Below are 25138 nucleotides of genomic sequence, written 5' to 3' on the forward strand. Positions count from 1 at the left end.
CTGATAGGATCGGAAATCTGTTTGAGGAGGAAAACTTGTGGCAACAACTCACTGCTGCCTCCTGCGGGGAGCGGAGCATCGGCGCCTCCATGTGATTCTCCAGATTTTTTAAACTTTCCAAATCCTGCTTGCTCAGCAACTCAAGGAACTCCTGAGAGCACAGAATTTTAACCGCTTCTCTGACTCCTCTTTCCCCAGGCAGCGATAAACTTTACCATCAGTGGCTCTCCACAGTCCGGGTAAGTGTGCACCCCCACAGAGCCCCTGGGCCCCCCTTGCAGCTCAAGATGGTTCTGCTTGTAAAGCCAGGCCATCTAGTGCCCTCTGGAGGCTTGCGAGATGAGACTGTCTAAAGCCTCCCTCGGTGAGGGCAGGGAGAGCCAGGAGAAGCATCCCCATCTCAGGAAGCTGGCCAAGGCATGTTGAGTGGATGTTGTTATCCTAGAGCATGTCTGGGGGTCTCCTTCTAGACCAGTGCAATTGGGAGATTTTTATAGGAAAACCAAAAATGTGTCCCTCTTGCTGCTCTGCAATGTTTGTTACAGCAAAGGCTCCTAGGAAGATGGAGAACACATGACTGAGTTTTTCCCCCCGTCGCTGTTGTTATGAACAACGTCTTGTGTTGGAAGCTAGGTCTTCAGAAGCCCCTAAAGCCTCCGCATGGGTTTGTCAGTGTGTGTGGCCTCCTATGGACTGGGCACCATACTGGGGATACAGTAGGGAGCAAGAGGACACAGTCCCTGCCCTGGGGCAGCTCCCTGTCTTCTTGGGGTTGCCCACGTAAACAGGCAACTCCAGCATAATGTGATAAGTGTTCTCTTCTGCTTGTGGGCCGAGTGCACTGCTGGCAAGGCAGGTCCCTTGGAAGTGGCTGCAGTTGGCCGAGAGTAAGCAATTCCTCAATGAAAGACCTCTTTTGTTCTTCTTGTATGGCCAAACACTGCGCTTGGCAAATCATAGACAAGCAATAAGGACTTGTTGATTGATTGATAAAAGGAGTGTTAATACTCCAAAGGGCCATTGAAATAGGATACTGAGTAATTTTGGAAAGCAGTATGGAATAAATGAGTGGGTAAAAATTTCATATTGTCCTACAACATAGAATACTTTCTAGGTCAAACTGCAATGTTTTTAATTAAAGCTCAAAATTTCTAATGTGGGCTGTTACCAAAAATTGTACTAAGAGTTAATCCCCGTAATTACATTACTGTATTTTATTCTTTTCTATACCCACTTGATCCCATCTCTTTGTTCAAATCAGAATTATCTTTCCAAACCACCACAAATCTGATTTTTGATGCATCTGATTAAAAATCCTCTGGAGTATAGACTCCATATCCTGGCCCCTCATGAGCTGGCCCCATCTGGCCTCAGCCCCACGTGCCACTCCTCCCGTGATATGCTGACCACTTGCTAGGAACACACCAGGGCTTTCCAGTGTCTGCACTGTTTTAATGTGCAATTCTCTATCCCTAGAATGTCCTTACCCTTCCTGTCCCCCACATGAACTCTTCATCCTTCCCGTTTCGTCCTCTGACGCTTTCTCTGACCATGCGAAGTGTGAGCTGTGTCCACACACCTTGTGCACACAGCCAGTGCAGCTGTCCCGACCTTCAGCTGCAGCTGTTTACCCTGGGGCGCCCCCCAGACTGGAGGCCCTTGAGAGCGAAGGCCAGCCTCCCTGGGACTTAGTACCCTCCCAGGCTAACACAGGGTGTCTCTGCAGTGAACCCTCACAAAATGTCTAGAGCCTGTGCTCTTCACATCCATTCGTTGCCTCCTTTGTGTACTGGGGAAGCCACCCCTCCTCCTCCTCTCCCCTGTTCTCCCAAAGAAACTGCACCAAGAAATTGGTATGTTGGATTTGTACGAAAGCCATGATTCACGTTGATGGCTACTCATTCTTTCCTTCCCTCAAGATATCGATGTTAAGGAAGGCAGCCTACCAGAGTGATTAAAAATAACAACACAGAAACCCAAGGTGAGGAAAGGAAGGCACGTGACCGACGGTAGCCAAATAAACTAGAATTTCTTGAGAAGCCACAGATTACTATGGGGAAGCCTTGCCTCAGAGAGCCTGCGAAGAGCTTTTCTTCCAGCCAGCAGACAGGTGCCAAGCAAAACACTGAGTCCCCCTGCAGCTAGTTATCCCTATCCTCGTCCTCACCCCGCTTTCCCAGTACCCACCCATAGCGATGCTGCCACGGCCATAACTAATTGCCCAGGACCGGTTACCACCTAGGCCTGTTTCTCTAATTAAATTACACCCTCTTGGAATGTTGCTTAACTTGTTTAAAGAGAAGAGGTTTTTGTTGGTGTTGGCCCACTCTGCCTTGAGTCCCAACAGCTAATTGACGTTTCTATTACAGAAAGGAAGCGGAGCAATTCTGAATACTGTAAAAACGAAAGCGAACCCGGCTATGAAGACTGTCTATAAATTTGTGAGTACTGGTCTTGATCTCAGGACCCGAGCAGATCTGTCCCTCAGCCTGATGAAACTCTTCAACCTACCTGACCCTATACTGCAGAGAGGATTCAGGGGCTGCTGTGCTGTTTCCTAAAGCTTCCCAGGCTCTTAGAATTACTTAGTGTTGATTATTTGGTGACCAGGTCAGTGATGTTTTTCATGTTAAACTGTTTCTGCTCACAGCTGCTGCAGTCAAGAAATGGGAAGCCACTGGTTTTAGCTTTTAATAAAATGCAGACCAGGAGGCTGAAATGCTGGCTGCTCCGCGCCTCTGTCCCTGAGACCCAGAGACGTGGTCTACCGGGTGTTCTGGTAAAACCTTTGCTACGGGGATCCCCATTATCGTGTCGAAATGAAGCAGCCCCTTTGCTGGTTACTGAAGAGTGTTCATGGTGGGACGCACTCCCCAATTGTGGTCCCAAATTCTTCATCGTCTCTCTCGCCACTGCCCTATAGGACGTGCATTGTTTGTGAGACTTATGCCCACAGCAGAGAGAAAATAGGAGAACACGTCAGCTCCCGATCCGATGTTCCATCTCTTACAAGCCTCAAGTATTTTTTTTTCTCATGGTTTCTCTTGCTTGCTAATTTGACTGTGAGCCACTTAACTGGGGTGGTTTTGTTTTATTTCCATTTTTAATTTTGTTAGTCCTTTCTGTGCTTAAATTGTAGTTATTTTAGCTGGGCGGGTGGCTGCCAGCAGAACCACACAGGTCTGAAATGACAGAAAATAAAAGCCAGGGCGTGTGCCGAAATGAGATTTAAGAAATGGCACCAGGGGAACCCAGCGATGTGTCTGCTCAGGCCAGTCAGCCCAGGCAGAAAATTGGTCCTGAGGCCCTGCCCCGGTCAAATGTACTAGATATTCGGATTCTTGCAGCCGCAAAAGCTGCTGCTTCATCCACACGTCCTGGTAGCTGTCACCAGGCTGCTGATGATAAATAATTATAGAGAGCAGAAGAAGGCCTTCGGAAGGGGGGAGAAAAAAAAATACTCAGTGCCATCAAAATGCAGAAAATAAAATCTCTGTCACCTCTTTAAGGGATTTTTTTAACCTCTTAACATTGTATTTGTTTTCATAGCCATTATGTTTTCGACTTGATGATCCCATTTTTCCTTCTTTTTTCTAGTAATCAGAGAAGGTGATTCGCGATGGATTGAAATCAAGCATAGTCCCTGCTGGAAACAGAGAGGGAATCTTAACTTAAATTAATTTTTCATGCAGGCAAAAGATCATGCAAAAATGGGAATAAAAGAGGTGAAAAACCGCTTGAAGCAAAAGGTACTTGAAGTTCTTATTCAAAATGTATAAGCACCATGTATGAAATGCGTGGCCACAAAAAAGTACGATGTGATCAATAGAGGGCTGTTTGATACAGTGTTGTTAGCACACTTCAAAATGCATTACCAGCTGTCCGGGAGTTTTCACACTGTTATAAATATTCACAGACAAAAAACTGTCTTCAAATAACATTAAGACTGGCTTAAACCCACAAAGGCAAGCAAGTTCAGAGTTACCACTGTCGGTCTGCCCCTTGCCCACCCCACCGGGCCTGGGGTTCATGGGGCTGTGTAGAAACTGGCTTGGCCTCCCCATCTGGGCACCTCTTCATCCCACAGCTGACCTCTGCCCTGGGGCTGCCGGTAACCAAAACCAAGAAGCATCTCCAGGGAAATGACATTTGTGGTTTGGGCATGCATGTGGCCACCACACAGACACAGGGCGCACAAAGGGTGGGTTTCAGGAGGACGCTGTGGGCTCTCCTCACAGTGCTGGCCAGACCAAGAGGAGCCCAGCAGTTCCTGTTGGAGCCTCTTGAGCAACAGGGAGAAGACTCTGATGGTCTTCATGGACCATCAGTAAAATGGTATGAAATCCTACAGGCTCCATGCTGACCAAGAGTCCCCTGCCTGATTCTCTAGCCTTGTACAGGGAGGTTAATACAGCAGAGGGCATTTTTATGTGATAACGAATGTCATCATTTTCACAGTTGCCGCCCTTCGATAACCACTTACTGAGGATGGTCCAGGCTGGGAGCTTTCACAGTTAAGCCTTAGAACAACCCTGGGGGGTATGATTCCCGTTTCCTGTGTAGAGTGCCTAGACTATGGTTCAAAGGTGAAGGAATTTGTGCAAGGTCACTGTTGGAATCTAGGGAGCCCTGATCAGGTTCCAGACCCATCCATTTCCAGTGTCCGTGCTCTTACCACGACAGCGTTTCATACTACCCTCCTGAAACAAGTGTTTGCTTTCCAAAAAATGTTTGGGAGCACTTCTTTCATTATCCCACACCCCCAAATGTGCAACTCTAACAAGGGCCTTTGTCTATCTCGGCAGTTTTTTAAAAATTGAAAGCAGTTTTAATTTTATGAAGTCAGAAAGGACCTCTAATTAACTTGAAATGGTCCAAGGAATTGATTCCTTTCTTTTAATTGCAAAATAATTTGTTCCAACTAAGTATTTAAATTCCTAGTTTCAGCTGAGAGGGAATTTTCTTTTTTTTTTTTTTTTAAGATTTTATTTATTTATTCGACAGACATAGAGACAGCCAGCGAGAGAGGGAACACAAGCAGGGGGAGTGGGAGAGGAAGAAACAGGCTCATAGCAGAGGAGCCTGATGTGGGGCTCGATCCCATAATGCCGGGATCACGCCCTGAGCCGGAGGCAGACGCTTAACCGCTGTGCCACCCAGGCGCCCCTGAGAGGGAATTTTTAACACCTGAGATTCGAGTCCCAAAATAAAGATCCTGTCCTGTAAATCCAGGCAGACCCTAACCGTGGTCTGTTGTGCCCTGCCAGAGGCTGGCAGGTGGAATTCTTTCCTTGGATGTTAAGTCCGATCTATACTTTTTGTTATCTCCTATCTCAGTCGCATGGAACTGAGTTGGATAAAATATAGAGTGGCAGGGAGGGGGTATTTCTCTCACCAAATTTTCCCTCCTTGATGACCTGATCGTAGGCTCAGCTGGTGTTAGAATACTCCTTGAAATAAGTAAAGAAAGGGGGTCCCTCCTCAGGCAGAGGACAGATATTCCTCATTGGTCAGATCTGCTCTCTGCCGGCCTTCGCCTCCCTACCAGTACGCGGAAGCCTTGGGCCTGACGAAAATCCCCTTTTTCTGATACGTAACATTTCTGCAAATAACCAGTTAAGCCCCAGTTTTTTGATGTTGTTGTTCAAAGCTTCACTTAAACAATCTAGATCACCCTCCTTCCACGCCACCTCCCCTTCCTTTCCTTGATAGTATCTAAAGCAGATTTTTTTTCCCTCCCCTTCTCCTCTTCCCCCTGCCAGTCTTTTCAAGAATAGCTTCAGGAGATAATGTTCTATAGAAAGTGTCAGTACATTTCAGGTGACACAAATGGTGAAGGCATTTTATAGAAATGTGGCTTGTCACCATCGGACTGTTGACAGATCTATTAGTGCACCTTTTTCAATTTTCACTTTTCCCCCCTTCGGTCTTACAGATTTCTACAGACTTGATATTTTGCAGTTGTTCTTGGAAGAGCTATTTTGTAATTGAAACTCTAGCATTGTTCAGTGCAGACAGGACTTGGGCTTCAGCGGTGCTCTCCTGTTCCCTTTCTTGAGCTAATTTAGGATTTGGCTCCATCTGACCTCTCTCACTGCAGTAGAAAATATTTCCTTGGCTTTTTTGTTTCCCTCCCCTCTGCCCCCTCCCCTTCACATGGCAACATATCTGTGTGGCTCCCCAGATGTGTCTAATACAGACATCTCAAGTTTGGTTTCTGCTATGAAATTGAGGCAGTTCCCAACAAAGATCCAATTTTCAAATGTACTGGGTTGCCACCTGGCCTCCTCTAACTCTGCATAGTGATGGTGACCTCGCAGATATAATCAAGAACCCAGTCTTGCCCTCTGCGCTCTCGCCTTGGGTTTGAATTGCAAATAGAAAATGTGGGGCCGACCTGCGGAGAGGTCACCATGGTGTGTGGAGGGTCCATCTCTAATATGACTGAGCGGGGCCCCTTTTCCATCCCTTGTTCATTTGTGCTGCGGATTTTCAAAGCATCTGAAAGAGGAGCTTTCAGGGTATCCGTGTGACCATTGGCAAATAATTGTTAATAGATACTATAGTGTGGCTTTATTCCGTACCTGCTCTGCTTCAGCCCAACAACAAAAAAAGAAGGATGGATAACATATTTCTCTGGATAAATGCAGCAAGGTGGTCAAGTTCTTCTGTAGCTTGGCCTCCTTTGAAGTCTGACTTGCTCAAAATTAGGAAGAAGAAGAAATGGCCAAGATGCTACCCGGCTGCCGCTTTCTAAAGGGAGGATGTGGTGCTCTCCTCCAGAGCGTCTCCCCGCCAGGCCTGACGTGCAGGAGAACGCCGCATGGCTGGGCTCCTGCCTGTCAACACACTGGATTCTCTGGCGGCACCACGCAAGGCTGGCATCAGAGGGCCCTGTCTGAAAGATGATGGCCACACACGTGCTCCTTCTCGCCCGCAGGGAACGTGAAGATACTCACATGAGGATGTTATTTTTTTTGTACATTGGGAAACCCCTGAAAAATGATCTTTTTTTCCTCTGTATCAGAATAATTGAGTCAAATGGGCCCATTTCACAGCCCTTTTGAAAGTTTCTACATCTTTGATCTTGGAAAGATAAATCGAGCTTGTCGGTGTAAGAGTTTGTGACGGAGAGGAGCGAATTCACAGTTAGGTCAGCGAAGCCTTGAGTCTGGCCAAATATTTCCTAGTGTATTGAAGGGAGGAAGCATGTGTGGGGCAGGAAGATCTAGGTAGACTCTCGTAGAACAGACATTTTCACACCTTATCACACAACTGTCAGCTCCCTGTCTCCAACACATTAAAATACGCTGCAGCCTCAATCATAGAAATTCCAACTTTGGATATTGTTTTGATATCAATATTCATATTTTAATTTGCATTCGCTGTGGTGTGAAGTAGACTGCAAGAGAAGGGCACTGCACAAATCTGAAAATGGAGACCAGCAATCTGAGTCAGAGATGTGAAGGGCTCTGCCTCACGCCCACCAGGGCCTTTGAACCCCTGACGCCACCGCCACCGTGTGGTGTTTGGGCTTCTGAGGTAGATAAGCTGGGTTTAGTGCTGGTTGTGTAGGATATTAACTGTGTGACCTTGAGTAACTTAGTAGACCTCTCTGAACCTGTTTTTTTTCTCATGTAACTAGGGGAAGGATCAATTTTCACTGGATTGTTGTAAGGATTAGAAGAGGTAATGGCTTTCAACAGCAACAGCTAGGAGCCACTCATTAGATGGGAATTTCCATCCTGTTTATTTCCTCATGTCTCACATCCAGAGCAGCTGATCTGTCCAGAAACCCATGTGTACATACCCTGAGAGCATGGCTGGCATGGGATCACCTCCCTTTTGGTCATCCACATGGCCACCAGAGCAATTTTTCTAGAACGCAGCCCTGACTGAGTCACTCTCTTGATTAAAACCTTTCACACCTTTCAAACCTTCCTCCACCCCAGCCTGGGGGGCTCTTAGAATGCCCCAGCTGCTGAGCCGCTTGCCCTTCCTTAACCAGGCAGTGCTGTCTGCGTACCCCCGGCCAGGAAGGCTCTACCTGCATCTCTGCCTCAGGAAGTCATATCCTCGGCTCCATCCTGGTCCAGCCCCCTCCCCAGCTCCTACCCAAGGCCACTCAGACCCCTTCTTGCCCTGGGTTTCTGCCTCCTAACTTCTCAGAGGTCCTCTGTCCAGCGACGTCCTGCACACTGTCCCTCCCTCCTCCACAGACAGGTGGACGGTAGACCCCAGTCAGGATTTTTGATTCCAGAAAACTCTTAGGAAAGTGACGGGAACTGAATTATTTTCTGACTCCTTTACTTTACCGAGAGGTGTGAACTGGTTGGGGCTCAGGGCTCCTGGTAAGAGATTTGTCACCCTGTGGTGACCTCTGACCTGCAGCTCTGTCTAGTGCCTTCCTCCTATGTGACCCTTTGGGAAGGAACAGATTTACCCCTCCTGTCAGCTTCTTGGTTTTGCACTTCCAAAATGACATTTCAACAGTTTTTTTTTTGTTGTTTCTGTTTACAAACAAAAAACGTGTTTATTGGAGACAATTCAACAAATCAGATGAGCAAAAAGAAAATGATCTTGTTTTATAACCTGCATTTTCATTTACTGTATTCTGAGCATTTCCCAGACCACTAAATGTTTCTTCTGCATGTCATTGTTTTAAGTGGCTACAGAAAATTTTATCTGATGGGCATATATACATTAATCGGCCCTTTTGTGGATACTTAAGTTAGGTCCAGTTTTTTTTCTAGGCCAGGTATTCTCGTAGGTAAAACATTGTGGAAATTCTTAATTATTTCATTAGGATAAATTTCTAGGAATATAATTAATGGGCCAAAGGGCATGCACCTCTTTTAGGGTTTGATATAAATTGCCAATTTGTATTCCCTCCAGAAGGGCATGAAAGTGCCTATTTTCCCAAACCCTTTGCCGACAGACAGCTCCTCAGCTCATTCTGAGACCACAGGTTCTTTAATCACAGGATCTCGACTGTGTATGAGATCTCTGCTAGTAGATACAGTAGAAGATATGAGTTGGCCATCTTTCTTTCTTGACTAGGGCTCCTCCCACTCTGCTGTCTATGAGAGGAAGCCATTGTCCTTCTCCAGCTATAGGAAATAGGGAAGAAGTGAATAAATTGGCAGGGTGAGCCCCACAGAACTTTGTAAGAAGTCTTTTGCACTTTGGGATCTTCTAACTGAAGAAAATTAATGTGCAGCACTGTTTTTTGATGCACAAGCACATTTGTATATCGGACACATTTGCCTTCCAAATGTTCAACTCAATTTACAAAGATTTGTCGGAGAGCGTGTGCTATATATTCAAGGCTCTGGGGCAGAGAACCCAAACCCCAAGGAATTGACCGTCTTTAGGGATAAGAAGTTAGTGCAAAGAGAGCATAAGGGGTGGCAGCAGAGGGTCAGTGTAACAGAAGGGGAGATCACACCTGATGGTCCGTTGAGCACCTCCTCAACTCAGAATACCTTCACGTATGCTGCTGTTACGGGTCGATATCGGTACAAATGCCAGAAATCACATAGCTCTTGGTTCCTCCACTTTCTAGCTGTGTGGCTTTGGGTGAGTTGCCCTCTTTGAGCCTTGTTTCCTCACCTACAAAAGAGCGATAATCCTGTTTACCTTGTGGTTGCTGTGGAAACTAAGTGTGCTAGTGAAGGTCAAGGGTCTGGAGAAGTGCCTGCCAGTAGTAGGCGCTCAGCACGGCCAAGGGAAGCTCTTTGTCGCTGGTGCTCTTTCCATTTTGCAGGGGATACGGAGCTAACGTTTAGTTTGCACAGGACTGGAACATTTTTCAGGTTCCCTCACATTTCATCTCCTTTAATTCATTCTCCCCGTAGCTTTGAAGTTCACCAAGCAGGTGGTGGTCTCCCTGTTGTAAAAATAAATAGGTGCAAAAAGGTCAAAAAGATGAGCTAGTCAATGGTAAAAACAAATCTAGAAGACAGTGTTTACTTATAAGTTTAAACTAAGACACCTTTCCCAAAACTACCACATACATTTTTTTAAATATCTATCATCTTATAGTTTTTATTACTATCAATATTTTCTTACCATGTAACCTTACTGCGCCATTTATTTTTTTTTCAGCCAGTCACTCACAAACACTTGCAGTATTTTTCCTGAACTAAAAATGGATTATTTTTCTTTTTTTTCTTTTTCTTTTCTTTCTTCTTTTTCTTTTTTCCTTTTCTTTTTCTTTTCTTTCTTTTCTTTTTTTTTTTTTTTTACTGTTTGGCTTTACTCAACCTTTGTGTCTGTCTTCTCAGTAACCCCACCTGGATCCAGAATGCCCCTTTTGCCCTTTGTTACTTTCTGGCGCAGATGGAGCCCCTCCCCTTCTTTGTTCCACTTGACCTGAGCACCTTAGGGCAGCCCCTTTTCTAAAAGAGCCATTTCTAATTGGCTGTCGGCAGCCTCTCATCACACAGCCTCAGCCAGGCTAAGACTTGGGGGCCACTTACTGCACACCCTCCCTGCAAAACCAAGAGGCCATCACCTCCCTGTGTTGTTACCAAGCAGGGCTAGAGGCTGCAGCTGGGTGTATGGGTTTGAAGGTAGCAAGATCCCTACAGTTTATTATAATAAAGTCTATACCTTATTAGTAGGTATTCCGTTACTATGAAGTGCTATACATAGTACATTATCAAATCATAATGTTCTAGACACATTTATGTCACTTTATTTCCTTTACTCCTCACAGCTACCATATCCCCATTTTACAGATGAGGAGACAGATTCACAAATGTTCTCATGTGTTTCTTCCTTAATGCATTATTATCCAATAAGGGACCAATTTCCTCCATTTGCCACCATTCTCTTTATTTGGCTAAGTTAAAAGCAACCCGTTGTCAAGTCTTGTGTGTGCAGAATTTAATGAGTACTAAAGGTGTGTGTCTTGTTGACCAAAATATGTCTTTGTTTTTGCAATGAAAAGAATTGGGATTTTTCTTTATTACTTCATTCTGACTGGGAGTATTTTTACTTGGTTAAAAAAAATCATTATTTAGATGTTTTTTATTTGAACATTTATTCTCTGCCTTACTCCAATGAAGATCTAAGTAACTTTCACAACTTGGGTAAAACGTGTGGTCCGTACAACACAAGTGGGCACCATGGCCCCCCCCCCCCCCGCCCGCAAAGAACCAAAGGAAGCATTACCTGCCTTTTGCACATTGGGGTTTTTCTTTTCTTTATACTTTGACTTCATTCAACAGAAGCCCAGATTAAATGTAAATTTCTGAATTTCAGAGTATTACTTTGGTTCTCTAAATGTTCTCCACATCATAAAATCCGAACTCAGACTTGGGTCTCCGCGTTCTCTGCCAGAAAGACTAAGTAAGGCGAGGAAAGGGGGGAGGCCAAACACCTCGTTTCCACAGACAGTAACGTCATCAGTAAGCAAGCATGGAGAAAGTGTCCACACTCACAAATAACAAAGTATGCAAATTAAAACAACAATGAGGTCTAATTTTGCACCTCTTAAATTAGCAATACATTTTTAAAATGATAAGGCTAACAAGTACTATGAAACTGATAACTCATCCATTGTCAGTGGTTGGTGTAAATTGGAAAGCAGTTTGGTAGAATGAATAAAAAGGCTTAAAGTGTTTACATCTTTTGACCTAGTAATTTCATTCCTAGGTATTTCTGTAAGAGAAATAATCCAAAAGAAAGAAAACTTCACTGTTTATCACTATGGTGTTTAGGAAGAAAAAACAAAAAAAAAAAGAAGAAGAAAAAAGGAATAACCTAAATGCTCAATAATAGTAGAGTGGTTTATTAAATTATTACATAGCCACTCAGTGAAATATTATGTATCTATTAAAATTATCATTAAAATGGCTGTAGCACCATGGAGATGCTTATAATATAGTAGGAAAAAATAGAATGTAAAATTATGCATGAGCTGTGATTGCAAGTAATTTTTAAATGTCTGCATGTGGACAAAGTGAATATGTAAAAATGGAAATAGCTGTGTAAGGTAGTAGGACAAAAAGATTCTCCCCCCCCGCTATTATGAATTATTATATTGTCTTTGTAACTTAACGTGTATGATTTTGATTTCTCCTGTCCTTAAAAGTCAAAGAGCCAAGTTACCCTTCTGCTCCCTCCATCTCCAGCAGGAGGAGAGGCTCTGAACATCCCAGAGGGAGTGTTCTGTGGCAAGCCCCTGAGCTGGGGGGTTGGAGGGGGCACCTGCTTGTGGCAGGTGCCGTGACCCCAACACCAACCCCGCCTGGCTTCTCCCCGCAGGACATCACCGAGAATGGCTGCGCCCCCACCATGGAAGACCAGCTGCCAAAGACGGTGCCATCCCCGCTGGTGGAGGTCAAGGACCCGAAGCTCCGAGAAGACCGGAGGCCAATCACAGTCCACTTCGGACAGGTATGTACCCTGGCCCTTGGACTGGTCTTGTTTTGTTTTTTTTAGCAGAAGCTAGAACACTGCAGCAGACAGGCTTTCCATTTCCGCTCTCTTTGGCAAAACCACTCCATGGAGCTGTGCACATCTTTGAATGTTTATTTGGTACAAACGTGGTTTGAAGGGGAATTTTTCAAAAATTTTGAGGAGACAGCATGGCTCTGGTCATAAATGAGCTCAACTCTTGAATGAAGTCATTAAATGCGGCTGCCACCTCCCCCACTCCAAGGCACTCTGTTGAAGTCGCCTCCGTTAGCTAAGCATCTCATTAGAACACTTTAGCATCCCAGGCCCTTCTTTGCACCTTCAAATAAAAGGCAACAAGCGAAGTCTTAAAAAAAAAAAAAAATCAATTAGGAGTTCTTTATTAATGTACTTCCTGAAAATCAATACCGGGAGTCGTGCTTCTCGGAGTAAACACCCACGCTACTATTCTAGAGATCTGATTCTCTCACCAACAATTTTTGATGACCTGAGCATTTGAAAAATTGTCTATTTGTTTGATTCCCCCCTTAAGTAAAACATCGTATTCCTTATAGAAACTGAATTTTTAAATCTATGTCCAAGCAGTGGTTATATTTTTAGCTGAAAAGGATTGTGCACTCTCCCCTTTCTCTTGAACTGACTCTCTTGATGAGCAAAAGTCATAATTATTTGGTTTGTGAAACATGGCCGTCAGCAAGATGAGACTATGACAAGAATTTGCACGGTTACTTACTTTTAAATCACTTGATTCTTGAGCCATTTATTAGATGGAGCATGATTAAAATCGTCTTTATGATTTTATCTTAAATATGATTGCTTTTTTTTATCACATAATGGATCTAGAAACATACCTTTTAAACACTCTGTTTTTGACACTTATCAAGTACCTACTGTGTACCGGCATTAAGCTATTTAGAAATGAAGAGAATTAATGAAATGGTTGCTCTGGGTTATTATGGTTAGGGGTGAGTTTGTTGACACGTAAGAATCTTCCTCTGTAATCAGTATTTTCAGATAATACATTCGTACAATTTAAAACTTGGGGAGGTTCATCCCTTTTTCGGATTTTACACTTAAAAAGGACGTTATAAAAATTAAAATGTAGTGCAAGAAAGGAGCATTCCCGGGGCAGTGCTCACTTGGTTAATGCTTCTCTTCAGATGGTGGTGTGTTTCCACCCCTGAAGAGTGGCCTCTTCGGGGCTCAGGCCCTGTTGGAGAAATCTGCACCCCAGTTTCCTGGCGGAGTTTGCTAAAAGCACAGCCCCCGTTGTAACCAGCATGGCATTCCAGAGCCAGCTTCCTGCTTTCCTTTGTCCTCATTCCTGCACACACTAACCTTCCCATGAAAAGAGCCCCTCGCTGGAGTTTGAAGCCCATTACAGAGAAAGAGGGGGCGGGGAAGAGGGATTTCATGGTGTTAAACATTCCATTTTCGAAACACAAAAAAGGAGGCCCTATTTGAAATGGAGAAAAACCTTCTTTCCATTTCAGCAAGAAGTAGAGATGCTTTAATGTCATTCCCAGCTAAATGCAGCATAAGAGTGTGTGTGTGCGCGCGGGTGGGGGATAAACAATTAAAAAAGCCACCCCAAACTCTGTTGAAATAAGAGCTGTCTGTGCCTTCACAGGTCTGTAAACTGGAGAGGATGAAAGTGGCTTTTTCTCCCCATTTGTCACTTCCCTCACGTGGCTGCCAGCATTATGCAAGTGTACAGGAAGGCAGGATTTTTTTTTAATGCATGCATGCGGATTAAGGTCAAGCCCCAAGTATCAGCCATGCAGCGGGCTCTCCCTCACAGCTGCAGCCGCAGAGCCTACCCACAGCCGCGAGATGCCTTAATTGAGACGTGCTGTCAAAGTGACAAACACATTTGCATACAGTCTACACTCTATTTATTTTCTCTGGAAAGGTCTACAGTCTGCTGTTGGTTGAACATTCTTAATCAGTTTGCTGTAAGTGAACTGCCAGCTAGCTCACTTGTGCCGGCCGCTTCTTCATTAGGTGACAGATTAGCTGCAGGGGGGATGGGCCAGGGAAACTGCAGACCCCTTTCTTTTAACCCTTTCTGGCTTCGCCCCTGGGCTAGGTTGTCCTTCCGTGCTTTTTCCTCCAGCGCCGGCGCCCGGTTTGATGGGCCTGTGACCGGAACCAGCAGTGTTTCTAGAGCACCTACTACTGGCAAGGATGAGTTTTAGGGACTTTCTCTTCTCCTCAAAGAACAGTCTTTTGAGTTCCATTTCAAAAAATTTTTGCCACACCCTCCTACCATCTGTGCTATTCTTTTCCTTGCTGTTTTTCTTTAAATAGACCCAGACCTGACATCCGTACCAGCTTTAGCCTCATCTTAAGTAATGACGTTGACAAAATCACAGGTCTGACGTCCTAGTCCAGTTTTTTTCTAAGGCATATCAAAAAAATCTTTTAAGTGTCAGTCCATGTATCGCCTGCACCACTCATGTGGCCCCAGCAGTGTGCCTTCTGTTTGGGGGAAGCCTGTCATCTCTGCCCCAACCCTTTGAGGAAGGGACTATTAGCCACATATGCGGGACCCAGAGGTAGAGCCCAGGGACCTGAAGGGACCCAGCCAGGGCCACAGTGCTAGCACAAAAACCTAGGACAGCCCACCCGCAGAGCCCCCTCCAGCTCCCTCACCAAGCAGGCATTTCAGCTCTTTGATGTCTGGTAAAGCCAACGCGTCCCAGCAAAATAATTTAAACTAGCCAGACGGTGACGCTAACCTCAGAAAGATTTTGCCTTGGGTTTGCATTTCTGTGGATCTCATTCTTGAAGAACGCTTAGCTTTCCAGCGGGGACAGAGACTGTTGAGCTGGTTACTACATCCGGTAGCACTCGCGTAGCCAGCCAGGGGACCTTCGTGGGGATGCGGGGCGCGGTGGCAGGGAGGGGCAGCGGCCTTCGTGGAGCCCTCAGGCGCAGCTGTGCGGGCGCTGGCCAGCGCTGCCTCTGCCAGGGGAGGGAAGGTGCTCTCCTGCCTCTCTGCCTCACTGCAGCTTCCTCCTTTGAGGCTAGGACCATCCCTCCGTTTAATTATGCATCTGTTCATCCATGTATTGAGACCTACCATGTGTTAAATAAAAAAAAAGTCCTTGTGGGGCATAATGAGGGAGACAGACTAGCAAATGGACAGTCCAACCCAGAGTGATGAGAACAGAAGTGAGGTGAGCTCGGGGCACTCAGGGCCCCCAGAGGCCACCTCTTTACCCCCAGGACCGCTCTCCGGAGTCCCAGGTTGAGCCCTCTAATTAAAAAATATTTTGTCAACAAACTGAACTCACGAACAACTCGTTTGTTTTCTAAAGCAGGCACAAGTATCCCCACTCAGCGCTCGAGATGAGCCCTGTTGATGGTTCCAGACAAGAGCGAAGTAAATGGACTTTTAGTGAGCCTCTGCGTCCTTAGCCTGTACGGTTTCTTTAAAGCGTTCAAAAATCTCAGAATACACAACTAATGAATCATCGAGCCTTACATCGAAAACCGGGGATGTACTGTATGGTGACTAACATAATATAATAAAAAATCATTATTAATGAAAAAAAAAAAAAATCTCAGATACCTTGAGAATGCCTGTTCCTACCTCGGAAAGTATTTAGGTTTAGAGAGCCTTTAAATAACTCTTTTTTTCCCCTCCCAAGTTCGGAATAGTTGAGAAATAAGGCCCGGGAGATAGTCAAATGAAATAAAAATGCCAGCTTTTTTACTGATAAGGCTGAAAGGAGAATACTGTTTTAGACCTGAGGCCAGATGGGCTTGCTAAAACTTCACTTCAGAATTAAAAAGACTGCGCTCCTGCACACAGGAGAAGGGGACAATGGCAGGCAGCACCCAGCAGTGCCTGTGGACTGACTGCTCCACAGAGGGAGCCGCAAGGGTGCGCGGAGCCCGGAGCATGCTCAGTTCTTCTCCCAAACCCCAAGGGAAGCACGCCTCTTCTCCCTGGCAGGAGTGAGCAAGAGGGTGCAGAGAGAAGCTAAGCATCCCCCCGTGGTTTTCTCTCCTGGGAAGGGGAGTGGACATTCCCTCGTCTCTGTAGGTGTGGAGAGGTGAAGAAGCAGGGTCCTCCACTCACCCCTCAGCCAGGACATCTTGCCTTGACCCCTTCTTCAGGAAAATCAGCAGAGGTAGCACCTCCATGGAAACTGCTTTGCTCCCTGCGTCTAATAAGGTGGACAGGCCACTAGGTGCTTTCACATCTGTGCTCATTTCGCTGAGTCTTTACCAGCTGATAAGGAAGAAAGCACAATACCCGTTGTACAAACAAGGAAACAGGCGTGGAAGACGTGTGCTTGAACTAGTAGCTAATTGACACTGCACAGCCAGCAGCACCTCTGCTTCTCGGCCCTCCACCCTGGCCAGGGGCACCCGACTAACCGTGGGAGCCTCATGGCCCAGTGACTGAGCTCTGGTCCTGCCTACATGCTGGCAGTGCTGTGTGCCTGGCCAGGGGCCAGGCCTTCTCGGTAAGTGGGAGGACAGGGCTCCCCCGAGAACATCAGGCATCAGGGTAAATCCACAGGGCCCCCTTCATGTGTTCCCTCCAAATGATTGATCCTGCAAATGAAATAATTGGCTGCCTTCCAATCTGGTAGCTTCCAAAAAGTACATTCTCCCAATTGAGCCAAGGTTTCTAAGTCTCTTTAACAGGAAGTTTGAAAAGCCAGTTAAACTGAAGCCCAAACTAAGCACTGTCATGTCTTCCAGAGATCTGGGACAGAGGGGTTTGGATACACCCCCAGGAACAGCTCTTGGAATATGGTTGCCTGCTTGTCTGTGCATATGGAGAGCTCTGGCTTGACAAAGCACGAGCTGGGTCATTTTGTGCCAATCTCGCACTAGGCTGGAAAAGCTGCCCAGCCAGTGAACGCCTTCTCAGCACCCTTGGCTCCGAGTGCCCTGAGAAACCCCTTCTGCCCCGTTGAGCTTGGAAGTCACACACGATTCCCTTCAATTTAGCCATTGCATCCCAAACATCTCCAACAGATGTTCTGGTGTTCCCCAGACACCTCAAGCCACAAGCCTCCAGTCCGAACATACACTCCCCGACAGACTCTCTCCTCATCCGCCATCTCCACCTCAGTGAATGGCACCACTGTCTCTCCAGAAGCCTGAGTACACTCACTGTCGCCTCATGGCCTCTCCCTTCCGCCTCCTGGGCACTGCTCAGTTCCTCTCCTCCCCACGGCCTCCCTCACAGCTTTGGTTCAAGCTGTGTTGTCACTCAGCTGGGCGGTTCCACAGTCTCCTAACTGGCCTCTGGCCTTCAGACTTACCCCCACTACACACCCCACATGGCCTTGCAGGGTCCACTTGAGGCATCCACAAGTGGCCTTGTCACCTCCCTCTCCTTCCCACCCCCAAACATTCCCTCTTCATCTTTGGCTTGGCACATGAGGCCCTCCGTGGTCTACCTGTCTGCCCTCAGAGCAGGTCCCTTTTGTAAATCCCCCGACTCCCCTGGGAAGAGTTAGCTGCTCCCGTCTTTATGCTGCCCTTAGAACTTGGCACATGCAGAGCGTCTCGCACAGCCTCGTAATTATTTCTTTAATGCTTGTCCTCCCCTGTGAGAATATGAGCCTCTGGAAAGTCTACCACAAGCCCTGGCGCTGAACTGGCAGGCAGTAAACGTCTTAAGGTTTTATTATTGATGTGGATTTTTAAGTTGATTAATAATTGATTGATTATTGTTTAAGTACTTGCTGTTTGTCCGGCCAGTTATTTGGTTTTATTTCAGTTGCTATGCTTATAATTCTGTTCATGTGAAGAAGAAAAATGAATATTCCATTAGTGGCCAAAAACTACTTCCAAATCACTTTCCATAAATAAGGGTTTTATTTCCAAGTAGAAACAGCTTTGTATTATAGAAATTTAGATCCTCTTAGTTCGTGTTTTTATGAACTCCCAAGGTCTAGTCCTGTATGCCTCAGGAAAGAGGGGTAAAAAGCAGAGTACTGGAATCCCCACCCCCACCCCCGTCCCCAGGATGGGTTGACCTAGGGAGCAGGGGAGCAAGGGAGAGAGCCGGCAAGGGAAGGAAAAGCCTGGTGTCCCTTGAATTATATCATATAAAGCAAAGATTTTGTCTATAAGAGACGAAGCTGCATGACCAAATGCAAAGTATGAATTTAACTTGGGTTATGGTGGGTATTTTTTTTTTAAGCTTTAAAGACATTCCCAGGGAAGTTGGCAGATTTGAAGATGGACTAGGATGTTAGTCGATACGATGGAATTATTGTTAATAATCATGGTTGGGGGGGTTCTTCCTAGGAAATGCACACTGAATCATTTAGGGGCAAAGTACCAGGAAGTCTGAAACTTGCTCTCGAGTGGTGTAGTCAAAATATTATGCGGGTGCGCACACACGTACATACCACCTGTTCACGGAAACAGAAAATGCAAATACAGCCCCCATCCCCCACAAAAACGTAACTACTGAAAAGGCAGATGCTGATCGGTTGCTGGGGGACAACGTGGGAGAGAGGACAAAGCACAAAGCATCAGGCAGCTGTGGAATTAAATTTCGGCTCTGTTACTATCTAGCTGTTACTAACCTCAGTGAAATCAGTTTCCCCATCTTGGGAGTGGGGATAATAGTCCCCATGTCATAAGTTGTTGTAATGATTCAGTGAGTCTCTTCAACTAAGTGCTGCACTTAGGCCCTCAGTAAATATGTGTATTTCTCCGGGGTGGGGGGGTTGCGGAGAAGGGCCAGCTGTCAGTCACCCCCTGACTCAGCGGCAGCCTGCCTGCCTGTACACCCTGGTGACTGACCTGTGTCCCCACCGCTCTGGTGGGAAAACCAGCACCTCAACGGAAGAGGGCTTGCATCATGGAGCAGAGGGTGAGGGGCTCACAGGATGGCCAGGAGATGGCGCTGGCGGGAGCAGATCCCGAGCTTCTGGCTGGCTAGGAGAGTGAGCACAAGAGGCCATGGGGCACGTTGGGGCACCAGATGTGAGGAGCTGGCAAGCATCGTGGTCCGTGGTCCAAAGTCATTTTCTTGGCCTAACTCATCAGCCATGCTTTCGCAGTCCACAAAGCAGAGTCCCGGCCTGCTGGTCTTTAAACCCTGTTCCTTCCAAATCCTAGTTCCCCTTTTCTGTCACCCCCTTCCTGCTGTCTCAGCCGTGTGTGCACATGACGGCAGGTGCTACCGTAGTGGTCCCCCAGTCCAGCCCCTCTGGCTCCAGTCCAGCTTTTGTGCCAACTGCAGCGAGACTGCAGACCATCCTGCCTCCAGTCCTAGTGGGGTGGCTATCCCAAGTTGTTTTGACTCATTCACTGCCGTTCCAAAAGCAGCAAGGGCCCTAACTGCTGGTGGGTTTTTTAAGGTTTAAAAAGGTTTAAGGTTAAAAAAGACCCTTGTCAGGTCTGCCCGGGGAGGGTGACCCTAGGCCTCTCTTTCCATGTGGACTCACTTTTTCAGAGCCCAGGCTACCCCAGAGACAGCTTTCCATTGGAAGGTTAACAAGGCCAGGGTTTGCTCCTCTGAGCACACATGTTCGATTTGGGAGGGAACACTTGCCAATCAAAGAGAGAGCTCAGATTCTGGAAATTCATAACAAGTGGAAAATTCTAGAGAATTCTGGTTAAGCCTTCTCAGAAACTATTCCTGTCATCCCTGGGAGCTTGAGAAGGCCGGAGAGTTCAGCACGGGGGGGGGGGGGGGGAGTGGATTTCCTGACGCACGGTGGAAGGGCTGGGAGGTGTCAGCGGCCAGGAAAAAATCCAGGTTCACGAGCAATGTGCTGCCTGAGCTACAGCCCCCGGGCCCCATTCAGCACAGGTGAGGATGGCTGCAGACCAGGGGCCGGGGTCAGCTCCCTCCCTGACCGCCCCTGCCCCAGGACTTCTGAGCACTTTAACAACAGTCTGAGCACCTATTCTATGCAAGGCATTGGACGGTCTGAGGGCCCTCGTGGGAGGAGTGTGAGCAGGACTTGTTCACTGCGTGCCAGGCACTACCCCGAGACCCAGAGAAACGTATTCCAGCTCCGGGTGTCGTGCTAGGCAGTTCCCACAGGTTAGCCCACTTAGTCCTTTCAGCCCCCCAAGGGATCCTCAGGTAGCGTCTCCCCTTGCAGAGGGGGAGACAGGCCAGAGACAGGGACGATGGAGACTTGCTACAGCTTAGAAGCAACGGTCAGGATTCAAAGCCATGTTGCTTATGACTGGAGCTCAGGCTTGTACCCCAGCTCTGTGCTGAGAGCACGGCACCTTTGTTCTGGTGGCCCCAGTATCCGCTTCTAACTCATTCCTGTTTCATGAGCTTCTCTCACTGCCGTGTCTTAGTCTGTCGTTGACCTCCCCCAGAGGTGCCCCACCCCACTTCTGCCAGGACGTCAGTCCACTGCACCCCTACATCTCTCTCTTTCCAGGGTCACATGTTGCTCTCCTCAACTGGTCTGTGAGGCACAGGGGTCTCAGAAAACATCAGCGAGCACTGAGATAGGCCAGCTCTTTGGTCCTGCCAAGTGTGCGACTGTCCCCAGGATTCTCTCCCCTATCACAGATTCGCCTGGTGGTCAGAGAACTTACCCAAATATTAGGGCCCTGCCAGAGTCACCCCCACCCAAGACCCCCTACCCACACCCAAGACCCCCTACCCACACCCCTTTTGGGCTGGAGGCACTTGCCATCCTCCAAGGCCAGTGCTTGTCACCTTGCAAGACCCTGCTAAGTGCCCCCCCACCCCCCGGACAGAGTCCCATCCTTTTGTCCTCAACACACAATTTGTACTCATTCATTGCACTGCTCTTCGTGGGTATCTGCTCCAGGCCAGACCGCATGCTGGGCGCTGGGGACTGTGGGGCAGGGGTGGGGGGGCTCCATTAATCAACTCCTACCCTATCCGCTGCCAGGAATATCCTTCCTCTTCTGTTCCTCCTGACAAAAGCCCATCAACCTGTCAGGCCACCTCAAGAGCCCCTTCCCGCAGAAGCCCTCCCTGCCGCCTCCGAGCAGAGCTGTCCCCTCCCTGCCCTGGGTCAGCACCATCCCCTTGCATTGGCACCCTGTCCCGAGACAGGGACCGTATCAGCCTCAGCTCCGTGACCTTGGCAGCCTCACAGGGCCTGGTGCAGATGACTTGCCCAGGGAGAGTTTGGGGAATGACCAAGTGGTGAGTGAGTGAATACATGAAAGGTGGCGAGTCACAGGAAGAGGTGGGGGAAGTTCGTGCACTCCTTGAGCCCTTGAGCAGCCAGTCAGTTCAGCAGAGAGGGAGGAACCAAAAGCAGGGGTGGCTGGTGTTCCGCAGTGCTTGTGTTCCCTTTACAGCCCCACGTGTGGTGCCGCACCTGAGCGACAGGCCTCCTGCGTTCCCTGAGTCTGTACACGCTCAGCAGCGTGACAGCGGGGCCTCTTTGCCAGAGGACTGACCAGAGCCTAAAAACAGCATTTCTTTTAAGGTCTGTGCTGGAGCAGCTCCGAATCCAGCTCCCTGCCAGGGAGATATTGAGCCCAGCAGGACAAGAGCAGGAAACCTGATTCAGCGAGACCAGAGGAGGCATTTTCTCAGATTAGAATTCTCTGTGCCAAAGGTGGGGAGTTTATCACAGTAGGGAAGGGGAAATAAAACATAAAATATTGAAAATAAATTATATCCCACAAGCAAGATCCTCTGAGAGAATCGACTCGGTGTCAGGGGCCGTGCAGGGAGTCCCCACCCCATGGCTACAGGAGTGCTGTGCCAGGAGCTGCCTGTCCCGTTTGGCCCCCATCGGTTCCTAAGCACATGTGTGAACTAGGTAAATTATTAACCTGGCCGTGCCCAGAGGGAAAGGATGACGGGGACTAACGGAGCGGTGGCACTGGAAGGAGGGGTCAGATGGATTGGGTTGGTTTTCATTATAACGTGGACGGACGGTGTGGGACTCAGGCCTCTGACAGGCATCACCTCACTTAACCTTCTCAACAATCCTTTAAGATTGTGCAGTTGCTATTATCTCCGGAAAGCCAATGCTCAGAGAAGTTAAGCAACTTTCCCAAGGTCACACAGTAAGTGGCAGAGCAAAAATTCCAAACCAGGTCTATCTGATGCTGGAGACTGGGCTCTCCCTCAGTCTGCCCCTCTCGTCAGACCCTCATCATCATTTACACCTGGTTCCTGAGGCATCTGGTGGTAGCTGCCGGTGGTTTGGGACTTGCTTAGACTCCAGCAGTGTGGCATAGGATGGCCGTGGAGATCACTGTCACTTTGTTCTGGCTCTCCCTCACTCCTGGCTAAAGCTCACGGCCACTGCCTGGATTTGGGACTTGGCTTTCTCCCCGAAATAAACCTACAGAGTCCCAGATTCCTTAACACCATTAAGGGGCAGTGGGGGGGGGGGTTGCAAAAGCAGCAGCAATGCTGCCCTCCTGGTGTCTGCCAGGTGTTGGGCAGGGTGCCCAGTAGGTGTTTGCATTGTTTCACAAGGTCTTACCCAGACTGGGGCACTAAGGTCTAGAGTGCGCCGCTTTTCAGGAGGGGCAAGGGCCTCACTCTAATCCCCTGGCCGGTTGGCTGGATTCGGATTCAAAGCCCTGGCTTCTCCTACCTGACCTCCAGCCCCCCTGACCGGGAGGCAGCTTGGCAGCAAAAGCTGCACGCCAGCCTCCTGCACACTCGATCTGAGATCGTGCTGAACGTGTCCCTGATTTAGGTTATTGTTTTGCCCGCGTTAGTTTTATTGTCAGTCGGCTTCGTTCCATATCTTCTGGAATATTGTATCACATTTGTTTGTTTATACTGCAGAGAATTTTAAAATGTAATAAAAGTACGAAAACAGAATATATAAAAGGGACTTCTCCCAGGGGATTGTTGATTATATCCCACTTGAAATGCAAAGTGTGGTAGGGGATTAACATTGCCTGGAAGCAGTTGAAACTGAATTTCTGAGAATTTGCTGCGCATCAGCCATATGGTTCCATGGTTACAGCTACCTCCTTGGCCCTCCCTGGCGTGCCCCAGTCCCAAACTCCTTCTAGGTGGATCCCTGTTTGCACTTTCCAGAGAAGTAGACAATAAAATGTTTGCAGAGGGACAGTGGGTTGGATCTTGGCAAAACGGTGCCTTGAGAGGCCAGGTGGGATAAAGTAGTCAGCAGAAGCCAGGAGATGGGGACTAACCAGGGGATGGTTCTCTCCACAGATTGGAGGGTGGAGGTGGGGAAGGGGCAAGAGGGAAGCTTCTGCCCCAGGGCTGTCTTCCAACACTTTTATTTGCCCAAACCATGATGACCAGCTAAGAATTCTTCCCCTGCTGCCCTCCTGTCTTTGTGACTAAAATTCCTGAAGTTTTTTGCCAGGCAGAACTCTGAGTTATTCTTTTATGCCCTCTTTAATTCCTTCCTTCACTTATTCAACATATAATGAGCAGCATGCGGCTGCCAAGCCCTGCCCAAGGCCTCCGGGTCACAGAGGAATAAGAAGTTGTCCTGCCTTCATGGCACTCGTTGTCTGGGAGAGACAGCAAACCATACGGAAAGAGCAACGCTAATGGACATAAGGGTACTGGCGGGAGAGGGGCCCTAAGATGTCTGGGGGAACCAGGGCAGACTTCTCAGAGGAGGTGACATTGCTGCTGGATATTAGGTGGAGCCAGAGGAGGAGGGCATTCCAGGTAAAGAGAGTGACATACGTAAAGGACAGGAGAAGCTGGCTCTTCAGAGAAGAGGGGGGCTAATGTGGGGAAGCAAGAGGCCAGGAGGCAACCGGCAAGGGCTGGGAGCCAAACTGCAGAGGTGGGCAGTGCCCGGGTCTTGGGGGAGTTTGAAATGTATCTTGTGGGTGTCCAGGAGCCAGTGAGGGTTGTATCTGAGGGAATGGCATCTGGGAAGATTTACGCTGGGCCGCCATGGGAACGGGGGAAGTAGGGAAACTGCTAATGAGGCTGCTAACTCACAGTCAAGAGCTAGTGGGAGTCTGACCCGGGACCCCATTACGGGTGTGAAGAGGAGGGAAAGATTTGAGAGAGACCTGGGAGACAGACAGAACTTGGTGATCTGCAGGATGCTGTCCGTGGGAGCTGTTGGCGCTCTCCCTTAGAATGATACAAGGCTGGACGCAGGCTGCATTTCTCTTCCTCCAGCCAACACGCTCTAATGAGATCTGAGGCACGGCCCATGACAACAGGAACGTCTGTTGGGGTGTGCAGGGCCAGTGGCCATCCGCCTCTGTAGCCCGGGGTTCTGCTGAGGGACAGGATGGGCAGCTTGGAGGAAGTAGGATACAGTGACCTCTACCCTCTCTGTCCCGCTTTTGCCCCAAGGCCATCTACCAACCCCCTTCCTTTTTCTACTCTCTCGGGGACCTGGAACCAGGGTACCCATAGCTTCTTCCAGCCTTCCAGCCTCTCTCCCATCCCAGGGTGTGGAGTGTTATGGCTCCTGCTCTCTGGGTTGCCAGCTCTCCGGTGTCCCGGGTCATCTCCGCCAAGGATGATGTACAGTATTATGCTAAACCCACTTTATGGGCAGCCCCTTAAAATGCAGCCTCTGCCCGTGATGGATGGAGAGCATCCGGTTGTTTAGCCAGCCACTTACGGTTTGTCGCAAACCTGCAAGAACCACACTCAGGCGTCTTGTTAGGCCTGTTGCGACAAGGACCCCATAAATAAATAGCAGAGCGTGTCTTGGTGCATCAGGGCTGGGGTATGGAAATAGAGGCACTGTATAAATAATACATATTTACAAAATAAATATATCAGTACGTT

The 25138-nt window shown here is 47.9% G+C and overlaps 1 protein-coding gene across 7 annotated transcripts in view; it reads left to right on the forward strand.

The window, feature by feature from the left end:
• Positions 1-25138, forward strand: part of DENND1A (DENN domain containing 1A) — a 489116-nt gene that overhangs the window by 425338 nt on the left and 38640 nt on the right. For all 7 annotated transcript variants that reach the window (XM_045790973.2, XM_045790978.2, XM_045790976.2 and 4 more), the window contains 4 exons: positions 199-239; positions 2370-2441; positions 3693-3749; positions 12274-12405. In XM_045790973.2, the coding sequence (XP_045646929.2) occupies positions 199-239; positions 2370-2441; positions 3693-3749; positions 12274-12405 (302 nt within the window). The remainder of the gene's footprint in view (positions 1-198; positions 240-2369; positions 2442-3692; positions 3750-12273; positions 12406-25138) is intronic.

Source organism: Ursus americanus, chromosome 18 (genome assembly GCF_024610735.1).
Source record: "Ursus americanus isolate L20-20 chromosome 18, mUrsAme1.1.p, whole genome shotgun sequence".
Taxonomy (NCBI): domain Eukaryota; kingdom Metazoa; phylum Chordata; class Mammalia; order Carnivora; family Ursidae; genus Ursus; species Ursus americanus.